This window comes from Hypanus sabinus, chromosome 1 (genome assembly GCF_030144855.1).
Source record: "Hypanus sabinus isolate sHypSab1 chromosome 1, sHypSab1.hap1, whole genome shotgun sequence".
NCBI lineage: Eukaryota > Metazoa > Chordata > Chondrichthyes > Myliobatiformes > Dasyatidae > Hypanus > Hypanus sabinus.
In genome coordinates, this window is record NC_082706.1 from 95,452,450 (window position 1) to 95,469,298 (window position 16,849).

Sequence of the window (16,849 nt, forward strand, 5' to 3'; positions counted from 1 at the left end):
CACGATCCAGACTTACCGGACACGACGGGTGATGCTCTGCTTCAGTGGACGACATTATACAAGGGACTTCATCCTGGCTAGACCTCAGCTCGGCACAGATTTCCTGTGTGCCCAAGGACTGTTGGTTGATCTTAAGAACTGCCGGCTTGTAGATGTCAAGGAGCTTGGGTCTTTATCCTGCTCCCCCAGTAAGTTCCCCACAATGACTCTGTCAAGCACATGCACCACCACATGTGAATTTCCTCGACTGCTGGGCGAAATCCAAAACCTCACCAAGCCCACATTCTCAACTACAGTCACAAAACATGGGGTCGAGCACCACACTTCCACAATTGGTCTGCCGCTCCATGCCCCTGTTCACAGAATGGACCCAGATAAGCTGTCAACCGTGAAGGCTGAGTTTGCCAACGTGGAAAGGCTTAGCATTGTACCCGCAGGTTGAATATTCCCTGGGCTTCACCACTCCACGTGGTCCCGAAGCCCAATGGTGGTTGCCACCCATGTGGTGATTAGCTTAACAAGGCCACACTTCTCACTGTTACCCGGTCCCACACATCCCAGACTTTTCAACATGTTTAGCTGGGAAGTTATTATTTTCTAAAGTTGATTTAGACAGGGGCTAACATCAGATGCCTGTGTGCTCCGGAGGACGTTCCCAAGATGGCTGTGATATCCCTCTGAGTTTCTGCACATGCCAGTTTGGGCTGAAAACTGCAGCACAGACTTTCCAATGGCTGGTAACGACTTAGATTTTCCTTTTGTTTACCTGGACATATTTGTCACCAGTGCATCCAAATCCAAACACATATCACATCTCCGCACACTTTGAGCATTTAAGCCACACAGATTGATCACTAGCCCTGCTATTTGCCAGTTTCAGTTGTCAACCATTCACTTTCTTGGCCACCACATCTCCACAGGAGGTGAGAAACTCCTCCCAGCAAAAGTCACTGCTATTACGGATTTCCCACCGCCCTGTACTACTAAAATTTACAAGCGTTTTTAGGTATGGTGAATCTCATTCCATTCCACATTCCATTTCATTCCACAAGCTGCTGAACTTGTGCTCCTTTGCAATGCTCTAAATCGTGTGCTTGACTGGTCAATGGACAAGACCAGAGTATTTGATGACACCAAACGAGCTCTGTCCAAAGCACAGCCACTCCCCAAATGCACCCATCGCCATTACTACCGATGCTTCAGGCTGAGCTGTGGGTGCTGTGCAGGAACAGCGGGTCAGAGTCGTGTGGCAGCTCCTCACCTTCTCCAGCTGGTAGCTCCCACTCCCGAGAGGAAGTACAGCATCTTTGACCGTGAGCTTCTCGACTCTATCTGGCTGTCCACCGTTTTCATTTTCTACCATAGGGTCGCCATTTAACAGTGCTGATTGACCACAAGTCCCTCGTGCACGTGATAGCCAAGATATTAGACCCTTGGCCTGCATGGCAGCAACCTGGCTGACAAGTCAGAGTTCCCGAGTGGCATCAAGGGGAAAAATAATGCCCTGGCTGATTGCCTCTCACGGCCAGCTATTGAGGCCATACACATAAGGGTTGACTATGCAGGTATGGCAGCCAACCAGGCTACTGAGCCAGAGGTCCAGGTTTACCGAACAGCAGTCGCAGGAGTGCCATTAGCTGACATTAAGTTTGGGGAATCTGGGGTTTCCTTCCTGTGCGATGTCTCAACTGGTCATTCTCGCCCCATGGTGTCCACAAACTGGAGGGGTACTGTTGTTTTTGGCTCCATTCATGACTCCTCATATCCAGGCCCAAAGGCCTCACAGAAACTTGCTGCACGAAAGATTGTGATGCACAGCCTTAGAAAGGACATGCATGACTGGAGTGCAGCCTGTGTTGAGTGCCAGCGGTCAAAAACTAACCATCATCTTCGGGCACCATTGACCCTTTCTGAGATCCCTGAGCGATAGTTTGACCATGCAAATGTGGACCTTGTTGGTCCTCTTCCACCCCCCCCCCACCCCGCCATTTCATGCACTTCCTTACCAAGGTGGACGCCATCACCAGGTGCCAGAGGTTGTCCCTCTACCATCGACAAAGGCCACAGCCATGGCCTAGGCATTCATCAGCACTCGGGTTGACCAGTTTGGCACATCATCTGATATTTTTTCTGACCGTTGTCTCCAATTCACATCAGAACTCTGGGATGCAATGGCCAGAACCTCGGTGTAAGGCTACATTACACCATGGCGTATCACTCACAGTCCAATGGCCTGTGTGGTTTCACCACTCCTTAAAGGCTGCTCTGAGGGTTTCCATAACAGAGTATTGGCATGTCGCCTCCAGCAGGTGCTGGGGTTCTAAATGGCTTCAAAGGAGGACCTGCAGTAGTTCCTGGTTGAGTTGGTATACAGGCAGTCGTTACAAGTGCCAGCTGATTTTATTCCTGATACCATGACCGCCTGGAGCGTTCCACCCTCCTCACAGTAAACTCAATTCCTACCTCCCATCAGAGAGTACAGCACTCTTGTGTCAATGTTGACCTACACACTGCCTCATTCATTCTCCTCTGCAATGATGCACACCTGCATCCCCTTAGGCCCCCTTACAATGGCCCGTTTTGGATTGGAGAGAAAAGATATTTATCATACAGAGGAAGGTATTTTGATAGATCCCCTTAAACCAGCCCACCAAGAGTTGGGTTCCACTACCATGCCCTTAGCGTTTCAACAGGACCATAAGTGTGTCAAAGAACCTCAGGATGAGCCAGATGCACCTGCTGTTACTCCATCTGTGGAATACAAGAGCCAAGTCGGCCGGCTTGTCCAAAACCAGACAGGCTCACAATGCTGGTTTTGGTTAATTCTGGTGGGGGCCTGTTTAGTGTAATGTAGGGGTGGAACCATATGCATAATTCACAAATGCTATTCTTAAACTGGGGTTCATTTAAGGGACTGGTCTGACATGATGATATAATGACATGAAGTTTTTGTTACCACGCTTTATGCCTTGTGTTTGGTCGACATTACAGCGAGGTGTTACAGCTTCCCTTAAACTTAAAATGCCTCTGCTGGTTTATTTACAAAATCCTACAACGAATTAGGACTGGATAAATTGATTTCAAGTGCAAGTACTGAGCAGGACTCAAGGTCTAACATCTTCCCTCCTTTGAGTAAGTGACATTGCACCTATAAAATTGACCAGGAAGCTAGAGAAGCCCTTGTATTATTTTCTCATCAAAAGACAGCACTTCCTCAGTTCTGTCCTGCCAAGTCTCAGAGATGGAATTTGAATCCAAAGCCTCCTTTTCCTGGAGTGAGATACTGCTATCAATGACCTCACATAGAAATTAAGAACTTGGATCAATTAATTCACATTCTTTTTCTGCATCAATCACATTAAAACCCATTTGACTTGCAGGAGATCATGCCAGCAATCATTTCCAAGTGAAATCCTGCATATCACAAAATTCGACTGGACACATACAGGTATAGCGATGTCACTATGTGTATAATGTTCATATCCACATTTCCCAACAAATATCGGAGTCATACAGCATGGAAAAGGACCCATTGGTCCACTGGTCAATGCCAACCAACTTGCCTATTTAAGCAAGTCCCATCTGCCTGAATTTGGCCCATAAGCCCCAAAACCTTTCCCTATCCACATACTTATCCAAGTATCTTTTAAATGTTGCTATGATATCTGCCTCAACCATTTCCTCTGACAGCTTATTCCATATACACACCATTGTCTGGTTGAAAAAGTTGCCCCTCAGATTCTTATTAAACCTCTTTCCTTTCACCTTAAACCTTTGCCCTCTAGGTTTTGATTCTCCAAAGCTGTGAAAATGACTACATGCATTCATTCCATCTATACACTCATGATTTTATACATAAGATCACCCTTTATTCTCCTACACTCCAAGGAATGAAGCCTCATCCTGCACAACCTCTCCCTGAAACTCATTTCTTAAGTCTTGGGGGAATCCCCGTAAATCTTTTCTGCGCTCCTTCCAACTCGATGGCAGAGTGACCAGAACTGAACACAATATTGCAAATGCGGCCTCACCATTGTCCTACCCAACTGCATCCCCACTTCTATGCCCAATGCTCAGTTCCTTGACTGATGACATTTGGCCAGTGTGCCAAAAGTCTTTTTAACCATTCCATCTGCCTGTGAATCTTTAGAAAGCAAATTGCAATCACAGTAGAACAGTATCATCAGTACATCTAGGAGCAGAGGGCACTATCTCGATGCTTTACTTCATTCTCTTGTTATTTGTGTTATTTATTGGCCTGAGTGCGCAGTTTCAGAACCCACTGATTGCCTGCTTGAACAGCTCCCAAGCTTCACATAGGCACTGCAACTGTCAACAGGTTCTTCGGTCACCATTTAGCTGTGGTTGTACTGAGTCACTCGATTAGCAGGCATCAGCAGCTGCCACACCAGCATCACTTACCTCTGCAAAATGATGTTATTTCCCCTGAAGGAAGGTGCCTTTCAACAGTGTTCATGTGCTCAGAATCATTTATAACTACAAAAAATCAATTATGACAAAAGACAAAACTTATAATGGTTGGATCTAAACCTTCATAGCCTTGTGCCTTTTATATGGGTTTTGAATGACTATAGCTGTGCTTGACTGCTGGAAGGATGATCCCATCATCTTTAATGGCATCTTTAATCAATCACAGAATCATGGAATGATTGCAGCATGGAAGGTTATTCTTCCCAAAAAGTTAGTATTGTTCCTACAGCAATCCAGCTACTCCCTCACCATTTTCCCACAGCCCTGCAATTTCTGTCCTTTCAGATACCTGCCCAGTTCTTGAGTCCAACTTGTCTCTACTAGAACCTACGGTAGTGCTACATTGTAGATTCTCTCTAGTTATAAGTGGCATCTTCCTGCTCAATCAGCTCATCAAACAGCTCGAGGGTGGCACATCACTATTCATTTACAGCTAGAATCGCTCCATGGGGGCAGATACCAGAACCCCACTTGGATCAGGATGAAATTGCACAGAGTAGAAAGATGTGTGGCCTTTCTCTGAGTCTTCATAACTGCAGCCAGCTGAACCTGCAGGCACTGTGCGGCAGGATTACCCACATGGGTATCTAATCACAATCACAGCGCAATACCACATGCAAGCAGGTCCTTCCATCCAGCAAATCCACATGGACCATTGACATCAATCCACATTCTCATCAGCCCTCCATGGATTTTACCACTCAGCTACATACCAGGGGAAACTATCATTGTGTTACAGTGTAGGAGGAAACTGGAGCACCTAGATGAAATCCACGTGGTCACAAGGAGAGCGTGCAAATTCCCTACCGACAGCACTCGAGGTCAGAGCTGAACCCAGGATGCTGTCAGTAAGATACCAGCTCCACTACTTGCCTAGAGATGATACTATTCATAGTACCAAAAGGAAGCCTTTGCTTCTGATCCAGAGCTAGAAGTGATTGAAAATACGGTACTGTGCAAAAGTCTTACTCGGGTGCCTAAGATTTTTGCACAGTACTGTATTTGTCAATGCGGATCAGAGCGGGTTTGTAAATCTGGCAGGAGCAAATGTGGCTGGGCATGGCGAGGATGGAGTGCTGTGCAGAGGTGCAGAACTGGCAGTAGAAAAGGAGTGTCAGGGTTAGGGGGTGGTGTGGGTGCAGGCACACCCAGTCCTGAGACTCCAGCAAGGTCATCTGATTCCAAGCACTTGGTTTACTGATCATTGCAGAATGTCTCTCCGGTGCTTCCAGCCCACTCCCCGCTCCCTTCCCCACCACACTCTCAGTCCACAATAGAGACCCATATCAGAATTGGGTTTATATCACTCACATATGTCATGAAATTTATTTGCTATTTGTAGCAGTAGTACAGTGCAATACATAAATTAATACAGTACTAGACCTAAGACTTTTGCACAATACTGTACATAGTGCCCTGAAGTGGTGGCAAAGTTAGACAGAGGCGAAGAAGGTGTATAGCATACTTGCAATGAACACAGGAGCTGGGATGTCATATGGCAGCTCTATGAGACATTGGTGATGCAACACCTGGTATACTGTGCTCAGATCTGGTAGGAAACGCATAAGCCAGAGAAGGTAAAGTGAAAATTCATAAGGCTACTGCAGAGACTGGAGGGCTTGAGGAGAGACTGTTTTCCACGAACAGAAGGAGGATGAAGGATTTCTTTATAAATGCTTCTAAAATCATGAGCGGTGATGGGCACAATCTTTTTCCAGGGGAGGGGAACCTAAAAACGCCAGGGTATTGGTTTAAGGTGAGAGGAAAATGTTCTTATGGTGATCTTAGGAGCAGGATTTGATGATGGGGGTTACATGGAACAAGCTTCCAGAGGAATTTGCAGAGGTGAGAACAATTACAGCATTTAAAAGGCATGTACATAGATTTTCTAAAAAGGTTTAGAGACACATGGGCCAAATGCAGGCAAATGAATCCAGCTTAGTTAGGAATCTTCATCACCGTGGACAAGTTGGGCCAAAGGGCCCCTTTTCAATCCTGTATAACTAACTATAACCACAGTTCAATAAAGTTACAGTCAATGAGTAAGGAAACGAGCACAGAGATTCAATTTACTGGATTCTCCAAGTATTGGAAAGCATTTAGATTCTTCAGTTTCACACAATAGAAGATTCATGCTCAGCGGCCACTTCAGGTACCGCCTGTACCTAATAAATTGGCCATTTGAGTACGAGTTTGTAGCCTTTTGCTGCTGTAGCCCATCCATTTCAAGGTTCAACATGTTGTGCATCCAGAGGTGCTCTTCTGCACTCCACTGTTGTAACATGTGGTTATTTGAGTTACCGTCACCCTCCTGTCGGCTTGAACCAGTCTGGCCATTCTCCTCTGACCTCTCTCATTGAGAAGGTATTTTCACCCACAGAACTGTTGCTCACTGCACTTTTTTTTTACTATTCTCTGAAAACTCTAGAGACTGTTGTGTGTGAATCTCCCAGGAGATCAGCACTTTTTGAGATACTCAAACCACCCCATCAGACACCAACAGTCATTCCACAGTCAAAGTCACTTAGATCACCATAAATTGAAATAGTGGGTAAGGGGCTCCACTAGATGACAGTGCACATCTATGCTCCAGTGAACTAGAGCGTGTTACTAGAGAAAGATTTCCAAGCACATGTCACGTCAGGCTTTTGGGGAGGAGGTAGAGCAACAACCTCTTGTTTGCTCATTGCTGCTAACAAAACTACACTACTTGGCATACTATCTGGACCTCTTAGAATAGTAGCATGCTGGAAGAGCCGGAAGTCTTTCGGTGGACTGGAGCTGAGAAATACCAGAAGCTGGCTTCCCGCTGTTACGAATGATGAACAATTCTGATGGGCAGAGGGGTACAGAATCGCCAATGCCCCCCCCCCTTTTTGGAGAATCGCAAATCGTTACTATTCCGATGCTGTTATCAGGGGAGATGAGAGAGACACAGGAAAGCTGCCAAGACAGTTGTTATTGATAACAGCTCATACAAATTTATGAGAGAGAGGCACAGCTAAGGTGGAATGTCTCCAGCTAGCAAAAGAGAACGGAACCATTGATTACTGCTATTGTCTTTTGGAGAAGGTTTGTGTACTAGGTACTGTTCTGTTCATTGAAATCCTTCAGGGGGCAACCAGAGTGGGCTGGTTTGATGGGTTGCATCATCACAACCCGATTGACACCTGAAACCCCATGAGTGGGGATAAAAGTAAGGTCTGGGGAACACCCCTCAGACGCACCAGGAGAGATGCTATGAGACCAGTGGGGGGCTTGTGTGTGTGTCCACCCTTGCCTGAGTGATGAGTCCAACACAGAAGAACGGTCTAGCTAAAGGACGGAGGGGTCATATGTGAATGACCACAACAACAACGCATCAACGGATCAAGATCATAATGGAAAGTTGGTAAGTCAATAACTGTCACTGTTTTCTCTCTCTCTCTCTCTCCAACAATTGCAACACAGCAACCAACAACTACCGCAGCCTGCATGAACTGAACTGAACTTTATATTTCCATCTGACAATTCATTATCCCCTAGACAACGATAGAGCTTATTTCTTATTGATTATTATTATACCTGCATTTGTAGGTTTATTATTGATGATGTATATTATCTGTATATTTACATTGATATTATTTTTGTGTATTTTTACTAATAAATACTGTTGAAAATAGTATCACCAGACTCCAACGGACACTTCTATCTTTGCTGGTAAGACACCCAGTTACGGGGTTCGTAACAACTTGGGGCCTCATCTCGAGATTTGATACCAAATTGGAGGGCCAGTGAATCAGGCTTTTAAGTCCAGACTTTGATCTGGTTATGTGGGTAACCAGACGGGAAACCAGCAAAGATGGACGTAGACGAATTTACACAAAACCCGACTTTGAAGGCGCTAGAGGAGGCCACAAAGACGGACTTGGTAAATATTGCGAAAGGACTAAATCTCACAGAGGTGAGGTCGTCAATGAAAAAGTGGGAGATGCGGAGGGCCATAACTCAGTATTATATTAAGAAGGATGTGTTTTCGGCTGAGGTATTGGCAAATATCCCTGCAAAGGTACCAGCTATTGGGACGGCTCAGTTAGAGTTGGAAAAATTGAGGCTGGACGTGGAACAGAAGAGAAGGGAGTATGAGCTCCAGCTAAAGGAATTAGAGGAGAAAAGGGAGAAGGATAGAGCTGAAAAACAGAGGGAGCATGAACTTAGGTTAAAACAGCTGGAAGCAGCTGAAAAGGAGAAGGAAAGAGCTAAAAAGGAGAAGGAAAGAGCTGAAAAACAGAGGGAGTATGAGGTGAAGGAGAAACAGAGGCAGCATGAGCTGGACATGGAGAAGTTAAAGCAAGAGAGAAGGGTCCAAGGGGCAGACAGAGAGGAGAGGTTTAATGTTAGTAGGGTGTTTAGGTTAGTACCTCCGTTCAAGGAGACAGATGTTGATAGTTATTTCTTGCATTTTGAAAAGGTGGCAGTGAATCAGAAGTGGCCCAGAGATCAGTGGGTGGCGTTGTTACAAAGTGTGTTAAAAGGGAAGGCACAACGGGCATATATGGCATTGTCTGTGGAGGAGTATGAGAATTATGAGGAAGTAAAACAGGCCATCCTTTGGACCTGTGAATTAATTCCTGAGGCATATAGACAGAAGTCCAGAGATTTAAAGAAAGTGTGGAATCAGACGTATGCAGAGTTTGCCTATGAGAAGGGTGTGCTCTTGGATCGTTTGTGTGCGGCAGAAAGGGTGGAGGAGGATTTCGATCATCTCAGGGAGTTAATTCTGATTGAGGAATTTAAAGGTTGTGTTTCGGATGATATCCGGACGTATTTGAATGAGAAGCCGAATAAGTCTATATCAGAATTTGCCAGGTTCGCAGATGAATATGCCCTAACCCAGAAGACAATGTTTTCCTCGAATAAGAGTTACCAGAAAGGCGGTAGGAATGGTAGAGAAAGCCCGCCGGCTGAGGTAGGAATTAAGCCGGGAGCTAGTGGTAAAAGTAAGGAGGAAGAAAGGCAGGCTGGCAGGAGGGTTCCTGGCTTGACCTGTTTTAATTGTGGAAAGGTTGGTCATATTGCATCTAAGTGCTTTGCTCCGAGGAAGAAGACAGGAAAAGGGAATGCAGCAGTCCCTACAGGGTGTATTGTGTTGATCAGCAAATCGACATGAAAGCCCCAGGTAGATAAAATACGAAAGGCGCGTGAGAAATTTATTTCAGAAGGGACCGTGTCTGTGAAAGAGGGAGAAACACCAGTTCCAGTGTGGATCTGGAGAGATACTGGAGCTGAGCAGTCATTGATTCTCAGTAAGGTACCAGATTTTGGTCCAGAGACGGGAGAGGTAGTTTTGAGAGGCATGGGAAAAGGGACAGAAGCTGTGCCTTTGCATGGGATCATTATAAATTGTGAACTGGTATCTGGACCAGTTGAAATAGGGGTGCGATCAGAATTACCGAGAGCTGGCGTAGACGTCCTTCTTGGTAACGATTTAGCAGGTGGTGAGGTGTGGTCAACAATGAAGCTGCCAAGCCAGCTTGTAAGTATTGAGGACCCGCCCCTAGATTCCAAGATCTATCCCGCATGCGCAACCACTCGCAGCATGTCAAGAAAGGCAGCTGAGAAAGAGACCAGTTTAAATCAGTCCAGTGTCGATCTGGTTGAGACGTTTTTACCGACCCTGTACCAAGACGGGTTAGGGGATGGTAAAACGGAGAATAGGGAGGTGAAAGAGAGTAAAGGAGAGGAGGTGGACCTACCCTTAGCCGGGAGGGAATGTATAGAGGCACGGAGTAAAGATGAGAAACAGATAAGGCAGTTAGAAGGTCCAGGGTTGGAACGAGCCGAGGGGTTGTTGGGAGGGAGGGAGGGTTGGGGAACGAGCCGAGTGGTTGAAAAAATTTTTTAAAAAGAAAGAAAAAAAAAGGTCCAGGGTTGGACAAGGATGATCTGTCTGGCTTGACAGAACTGTTTGAAGAAGTTGAACATTTTAAATGTGTTCCCGATAATGAAATAAGGGCAGTCCTAGATGAAAAGGATGCCATTACCTTGAAGGAGTCTGCTGGGTTGGCAGATGAGGTTGTTTCAGCCCTCAGGATTGTGGAAGGGAGTTGCCCAGAGAGTAACTGGGAGGATCAGGGGAACTTAGAATTTGAAAAGGGACGGGCATTGAAAGCCTGGAAGAGGCAGATGTCCCATCTGAGTGTGAACCTGGTAATGAAACTCAGGAAAAGTCTGAGGTATCTAATTTAGTTGAAAAGGAATGCAGTCCTTGTGGGACAGATGGACTTGGTTCAGTGAAGAGAGGGTTAACCTTGGTACCAGTGGGAAGTGAGAATTCCCAGTTGTTTGTGGTAGAAAGTGCGTTAAAAATTAGTGAGGAGATGGGAGCTGGTGATGTGGATATTATTATTTAAGGAGAAGGGAAAAGTGTAGTTCCTAAACTGAATAAAGAAAATTTAAAGTCTGGATTGGTTTCAGAAGCAGTAAACAGGCTGAAGGAACAATGGCTTGGTAACAAGGTGCCTGTGAATCAATTACAGTTTGTTTTGGAATTTAAAGGTAAATACCTTGCAGATGTTAAACTGAAAGCTAATAGAAGAAAGGGTCCTGAAGATAAAACTAATGACTTGCTTAAAAATAAAGAATCATGTGGAAGTTCAGAAAATGGGTTAAGTTTGGAAAACATTGTTGATAAGTTAACTCCTATGAAAGGAGTATGCGAAAGCCTATTCCACACTAGTGAGCAAGCTAACCACGTGAGAGTTAAGTGGAAAAGAGGCGAAGGTTGACAAAATGCCACTTTAAATAACAGGATCTGGTTTTGATGGATTTCGACAAAGCATGTAAATAATAAAGACAACACCATGGAAGATTGACTGTTAAGTTTAAAAGTAAAATAAAGATTAGTATTTGCATAAACTTTTGTATTGTACTACAGAATAATCACACATGTATTGGCTCACATTTTGTAATATACACTTAAGCTAAGATCACAACTCTTTAGTTTTGTTTTGCTGAAGAAAAGCAATAAAAATAGGTGGTTATTAAATTGGAGTCCGATGCTATAGGAATTCAGTAAGTTACAAGATATTAAGGCATTACAGGAAGTGACAATGTAATCGCTAACTGTTTAGATGCTAAGTTGAATGTATATCTGTATTACTCTGTAGTTAAAAATTCTTTGGTATTGTGTTCGATTCTGTAATTCTGTAAGACTCTGTATTAGTTAATTTTCTCCTTTGGTGAAAATTCTTAGAAGGATGGGGGTGTTATGAATGAACAACAACTCTGATGGGCAGAAGGGTACAGAATTGCCAATGCCCCCCCCCCTTTTGGAGAATCGCAAATCGTTACTATTCCGATGCTGTTATCAGGGGAGATGAGAGAGACACAGGAAAGCTGCCAAGACAGTTGTTATTGATAACAGTTCATACAAATTTATGAGAGAGCGGCACAGCTAAGGTGGAATGTCTCCAGCTAGCAAAAGAGAACGGAACCATTGATTACTGCTATTGTCTTTTGGAGAAGGTTTGTGTACTAGGTACTGTTCTGTTCATTGAAATCCTTCAGGGGGCAACCAGAGTGGGCTGGTTTGATGGGTTGCATCATCACAACCCGATTGACACCTGGGACCCCATGAGTGGGGATAAAAGTAAGGTCTGGGGAACACCCCTCAGACGCACCAGGAGAGACACTACGAGACAGGTGGGGGGCTTGTGTGTGTGTCCACCTTGCCTGGGTGACGAGTCCAACACGGAAGAACTATCTAGCTAAAGGACAAAGGGGTCCTACGTGAATGGCCACAACATTAACGCATCGACGGATCAAGATCATAAAGGAAAGTTGGCAAGTCAATAACTGTTACTGTTCTCTCTCTCTCTCTCTCTCTCTCTCTCTCTCCAACAACTGAAACATCACGACCAACAACTACCACAGCCTGCATGAACTGAACTGAGCTTTATATTTCCATCTGACAATTCATTATCCCCTAGACAATGACAGAGCTTATTTCTTATTGATTATTATTATACCCGCACTTTTAGGTTTAGTATTGATGACGTATATTATCTGTATATTTACATTGATATTATTTTTGTGTATTTTTACTAATAAATACTGTTGAAAATAGTATCACCAGACTCCAATCGATACTTCTATCTTTGCTGGTAAGACACCCAGTTATGGGGTTCGTAACACCACCCTGAAATTATGATAACAAATCTGTATAATCGGAAAGAGGATCTGAACCCTTGGGCACTTGTGCTAATATAGAACTCAAAAGATGGTTTCAGATTTTCAGAATTGACCCTATGAGTGGTCACTTTAATTGCACCCCCATCAAAGATGCAAGTTACTGCTGGGTCACTTTAAGAGGAGACACGAGAGATAGCATATGTTGCAATCTGGAGCAACCACGAACTGATGGAGGTATTCAGTGGGCGAGACAGCATCTGTGGGGGGAAATGGACATTCAGTGTTTTGGGTCAAAATGAGCCTGAATTCCTCCAGCAGCTTGTGTGTTGTGCCAAATTTGTTAAAGCCTGCCTCTCTGTTTGTGGTCCATTCTGTTTCCATTCTGCACGTGTAGACCAAAGAGGCAGCAGAAGAAGGAAATGTACAATGTTTGACACGGGATGGTAATCCATGCCCCAGAATGCTTTCCATACAAATGATACACAAGAACACTTACAACCAGGGAAAAGTGATAGGTAGGTGAGAAGAAGTAAGAGGTCAGAGTGGGCAATAGAGGAAAGATTGGCGGTAGGATAAGCTTACTGGAAGGAGAAATCGATATTCATGCCATCAGGTTGGAGGCTACCCAGATAGAATACAAGGTTATGTTTCTTTACTCTGAGGGTGGATCCATCTTGGCGCAAGAGGTGGCCAGGGATGGGAATCAGAATTAAAATGGTTGGCCAACAGGAAGTCCAGGTGGTGGCGGATGTACGGAGGTGCGCAATGAAATGGTTCCCCAATTTACGACCGGTCTCACCGATGTAGAGGAAGTGAGCATCAGGTGCACCGGACACAGGCGAAGACCCCAGCAGACTCGCGGGTGAAGAGTGGAAGGACTGTTTGGGGCCCTGAATGGAGGCAAGGAAGGAGATGTTTGAGCAAGTATAGCACTTAGGCCACTTCAGGGATAAGTGCTGGGAGGGAGATTAGAAGGAAGGGTCAAATGGACAGGGGAATCACAGATGGAGTGAGTGTGGAAAGTAGAAGGGGGGAGGTAAAGATATACATGTTTAAAAAGATTCTGAGGAAGAATTCTTTCACCCTGAGAGTGGGTGGAATGAGGAATACTTTGACTCAGCGGGTAGTGAAGGTATGCAGTCTTATAACATTTAATAAGTATCTAGATGAGCAATTAAATGGCCAGCATATTGAAAGCTACAGATGTTGAATGCAATTAGAAAAGTATTTGGTGGTCAGCATTCACATGGAGGATTGTACAAACTGTTTTGATGCTGTGTGACTCTTTGTAAGATCAGACTGTATTTTCTTCTGGTTTGTACACAGTTAAACTACACGCATACACTTTTTCCTCACATAATCAGTATTCAAAGGTAAGATTTAGTTTCTTTTAGACAATGGCACTTTTAACTTTATTCTTGTACCTAGCTAATCTAATTAACACAATTTTTTAACACTGATCTTTTCATAATAGAGAAGTCAATCAAAGAACAGGTACCATAATCCTCCTGCTTTGAGCTATGCAGCAGATTAGGAAGGGAACCAATTAAACCTAGTTCTAGGTGCCAAAAGGATAACCTAGATAAAGGTAATGAAAGCATTTTTGAAGATTGCACTGCAAAGCTCTGACTACATTTAAGAATGGATAGTCTTAAACCAGCACTCACACAACAGAGAATCGGTATTGGTCCAAGTCGTCTAGGCATGGTGACTCTGCAGAGGATCTGCTTTGTTCAACAGGGCTCTGGCATTTGTCCTTCCCACTAAACTCAGCCAGGTTATGATGACTTCCCTGCAAACAAAAGGCAAAACGAGGAATGTCCATTACTGTAAAACTGCTGCACCACTAGCAACAGATGCTTCACAACTAAAAACATTCATTTTGATACCCCTTCAATGTTATCTGAAGAAAACTGATGCGAAGCCTCCCATTGGGGATGTTTTGGGGAAAGTCAACAACTTGCTCTAAGAGGGACATATCTAAAATATATACTTGCCAGAGATGGAGTGCAGCAAAAATTCATTAGATTGGTTCCAGGATAGAGAACAATTAAAAACAGGAGTAGAAATTGCCACAGCCACAGAGTCTGGGCACCCTCGCAAGCAGGGTCTGAGGAAGAATTCTTTCACCCTGAGTGCACATGTTCCAGCCAATTAGTTACTTAGCATTTGCATTTCACTCCTTTCCTTTCACTTCAGTCTTGTTCAGTCCTGACTGAAGCATAGCGATGGCAACACTCCCTGCTCACCTTGTCCATGTCCCAGGAAGTAGGTATTAGTTTATTATTAAGTTACTCCTCCGCCAGGCAGGTACTCCAGTGACCATAAAGGCTACAGCAACTTTATTACCCAGTGCGAGCTGACTTTCCACGCCCAGTCAGGTCGGTTCGGTGATGATGCGTGTAAACTGGCTCACATGGAGAATCTCTTGGATGGACCCACACTCAACCTGTCTTATTCTCTACAAGAACAAGGTTTCCCTGCAATCCAGTCTTTCCAACAATTCATAGTTGAGTTCAAATGGGTGTCTGATCTTCCAGTAAGGCTGTCCACCAACTCCTAGACCTACGTCACGGGAAATGGACAGTGAGGGACGATGCAGTAAAGTTATGCGCGACTGTGGTTGAGATGGGGTGGAACGAGAGATCCCTCATCATTGCTTTCCAATGAGGGCTGAAGGAAAGGTGCCCTGCATTAGACCATAGTGCATGATGAACTGGACAGCCTGGATGACCTGATAAATCTGGCAATTTGAATACACAACTGGGCAACCGAATGGCAGAGTGAGAGAATGCCCCAAGCCTCCTACATTTTAAGATCATGGTCCATCTTCACCCTCTCCCTCACTACATAGTACACAATTGGCGGAGGAGCCTATGCTTCTTTGTCTTTTTCAAGCTCTGTCCCTGCATTGATTATCAGCCCCTCAACAATATCATGGTGAAGAATCGCTACCCTCTTCACTCACATCCGAAGAGAGGACAAGTGGAAGACAGCATTCAACACCTCCACTGGCCACAATGAGTACTTTGTGATGCCATTTCATCCAGCCAAATCCCTGGGCACTTTTCAGGCCCTGGACAATGACGTGCTCCAGGACATGTTGAATCAGTTTGTTTTTGTGTACTTGGACTTCATTCTCATCTATTACCGCTCTCATCAGGAACGCATCCAGCATGGTCCTGAGATGTGTATACCAAGCCAGAGATGTGTGAGTTCTACAAAGAGCAGGCTTACTCTTGGGCTATATTCTCACCCCTTCCAGTGTTCAAATGGACTCATGTAAATTTCAGACAGTCACAGAGTGGCCCAAACCATCTACAGTCAAACAGGTGAAGTGTTTCGTGGGCTTTGCAAACTTTTGTCACTGCTTCATCAGAAATTCCAGTTTCATTGCAGCCTCCATAAATGCACTCACCAGGATTTTGATGGACAAGTGTTGAAACTCCCACGTAGCCAGGGCTACCCTGCTGCATACTTGGTAAGAATATACATTGAAAGTTGATCAGCTCCGCCGATAGGTGAGGGTAAAAAACCAGGGTAAAACGTGTAACTGGCATCTGGTGATTACCTTCGAAAGTTGAGAGCCGCAAGTTGGCCCTATGCTACGTACGACCATTCATTGTGGAGAAGGCCATCAATGGAGCCTCCAATAGGCTGCACCTACCATCCTCCATGAAGATTCAACCAGTGTTCAATGCTTCCCAGCTCAAGCTGTGACTTCCTCCCTTCGCCGCCACCCCCCCCCCCAACTTCTCCTCTTCATAGATGGGTCCCTGGCCTATTTTGTGTGGTAACTCCTGAAATCCCACCGAGCGCATAGCAAGGTCTAGTATCTCATTGATTGAAAGGGGTACGGTCCAAAGGAATGTTTTTGTGTTCTGACTCATAACATCTGAACAAACCGTTCACCCAGTGGGCACAGGTCTCCAGTGTCTCCGGAGTCTTGTGAGCATGCACGTTCCAGGCTATTAGAGTTTCTTTGTGCTTGTATTTTAACTCGTCCTCTTATTTCAGTCTTGACCAAAGCATAGTGACAGCACTGATCCCCGTCTACCTTGTCCATGTTCCAGGAAAGAAGCTTACAATTTAGATTAATGCTACAAAGGAGCAGTATTAGTTTAGTATTAAGTTACTGCTTCTGAGCCACGGTGACAGCATTAGATTTAAATTTGAGAGTTTTAGT

The 16,849-nt window shown here is 44.7% G+C and overlaps 1 protein-coding gene across 1 annotated transcript in view; it reads right to left on the reverse strand.

The window, feature by feature from the left end:
- ofcc1 (orofacial cleft 1 candidate 1) overlaps positions 1–16,849 on the reverse strand; it is a 569,853-nt gene that overhangs the window by 347,974 nt on the left and 205,030 nt on the right. Inside the window, exon 14 of the mRNA XM_059985698.1 lies at positions 14,331–14,455. Within this exon, the coding sequence (XP_059841681.1) occupies positions 14,331–14,455 (125 nt within the window). The remainder of the gene's footprint in view (positions 1–14,330; positions 14,456–16,849) is intronic.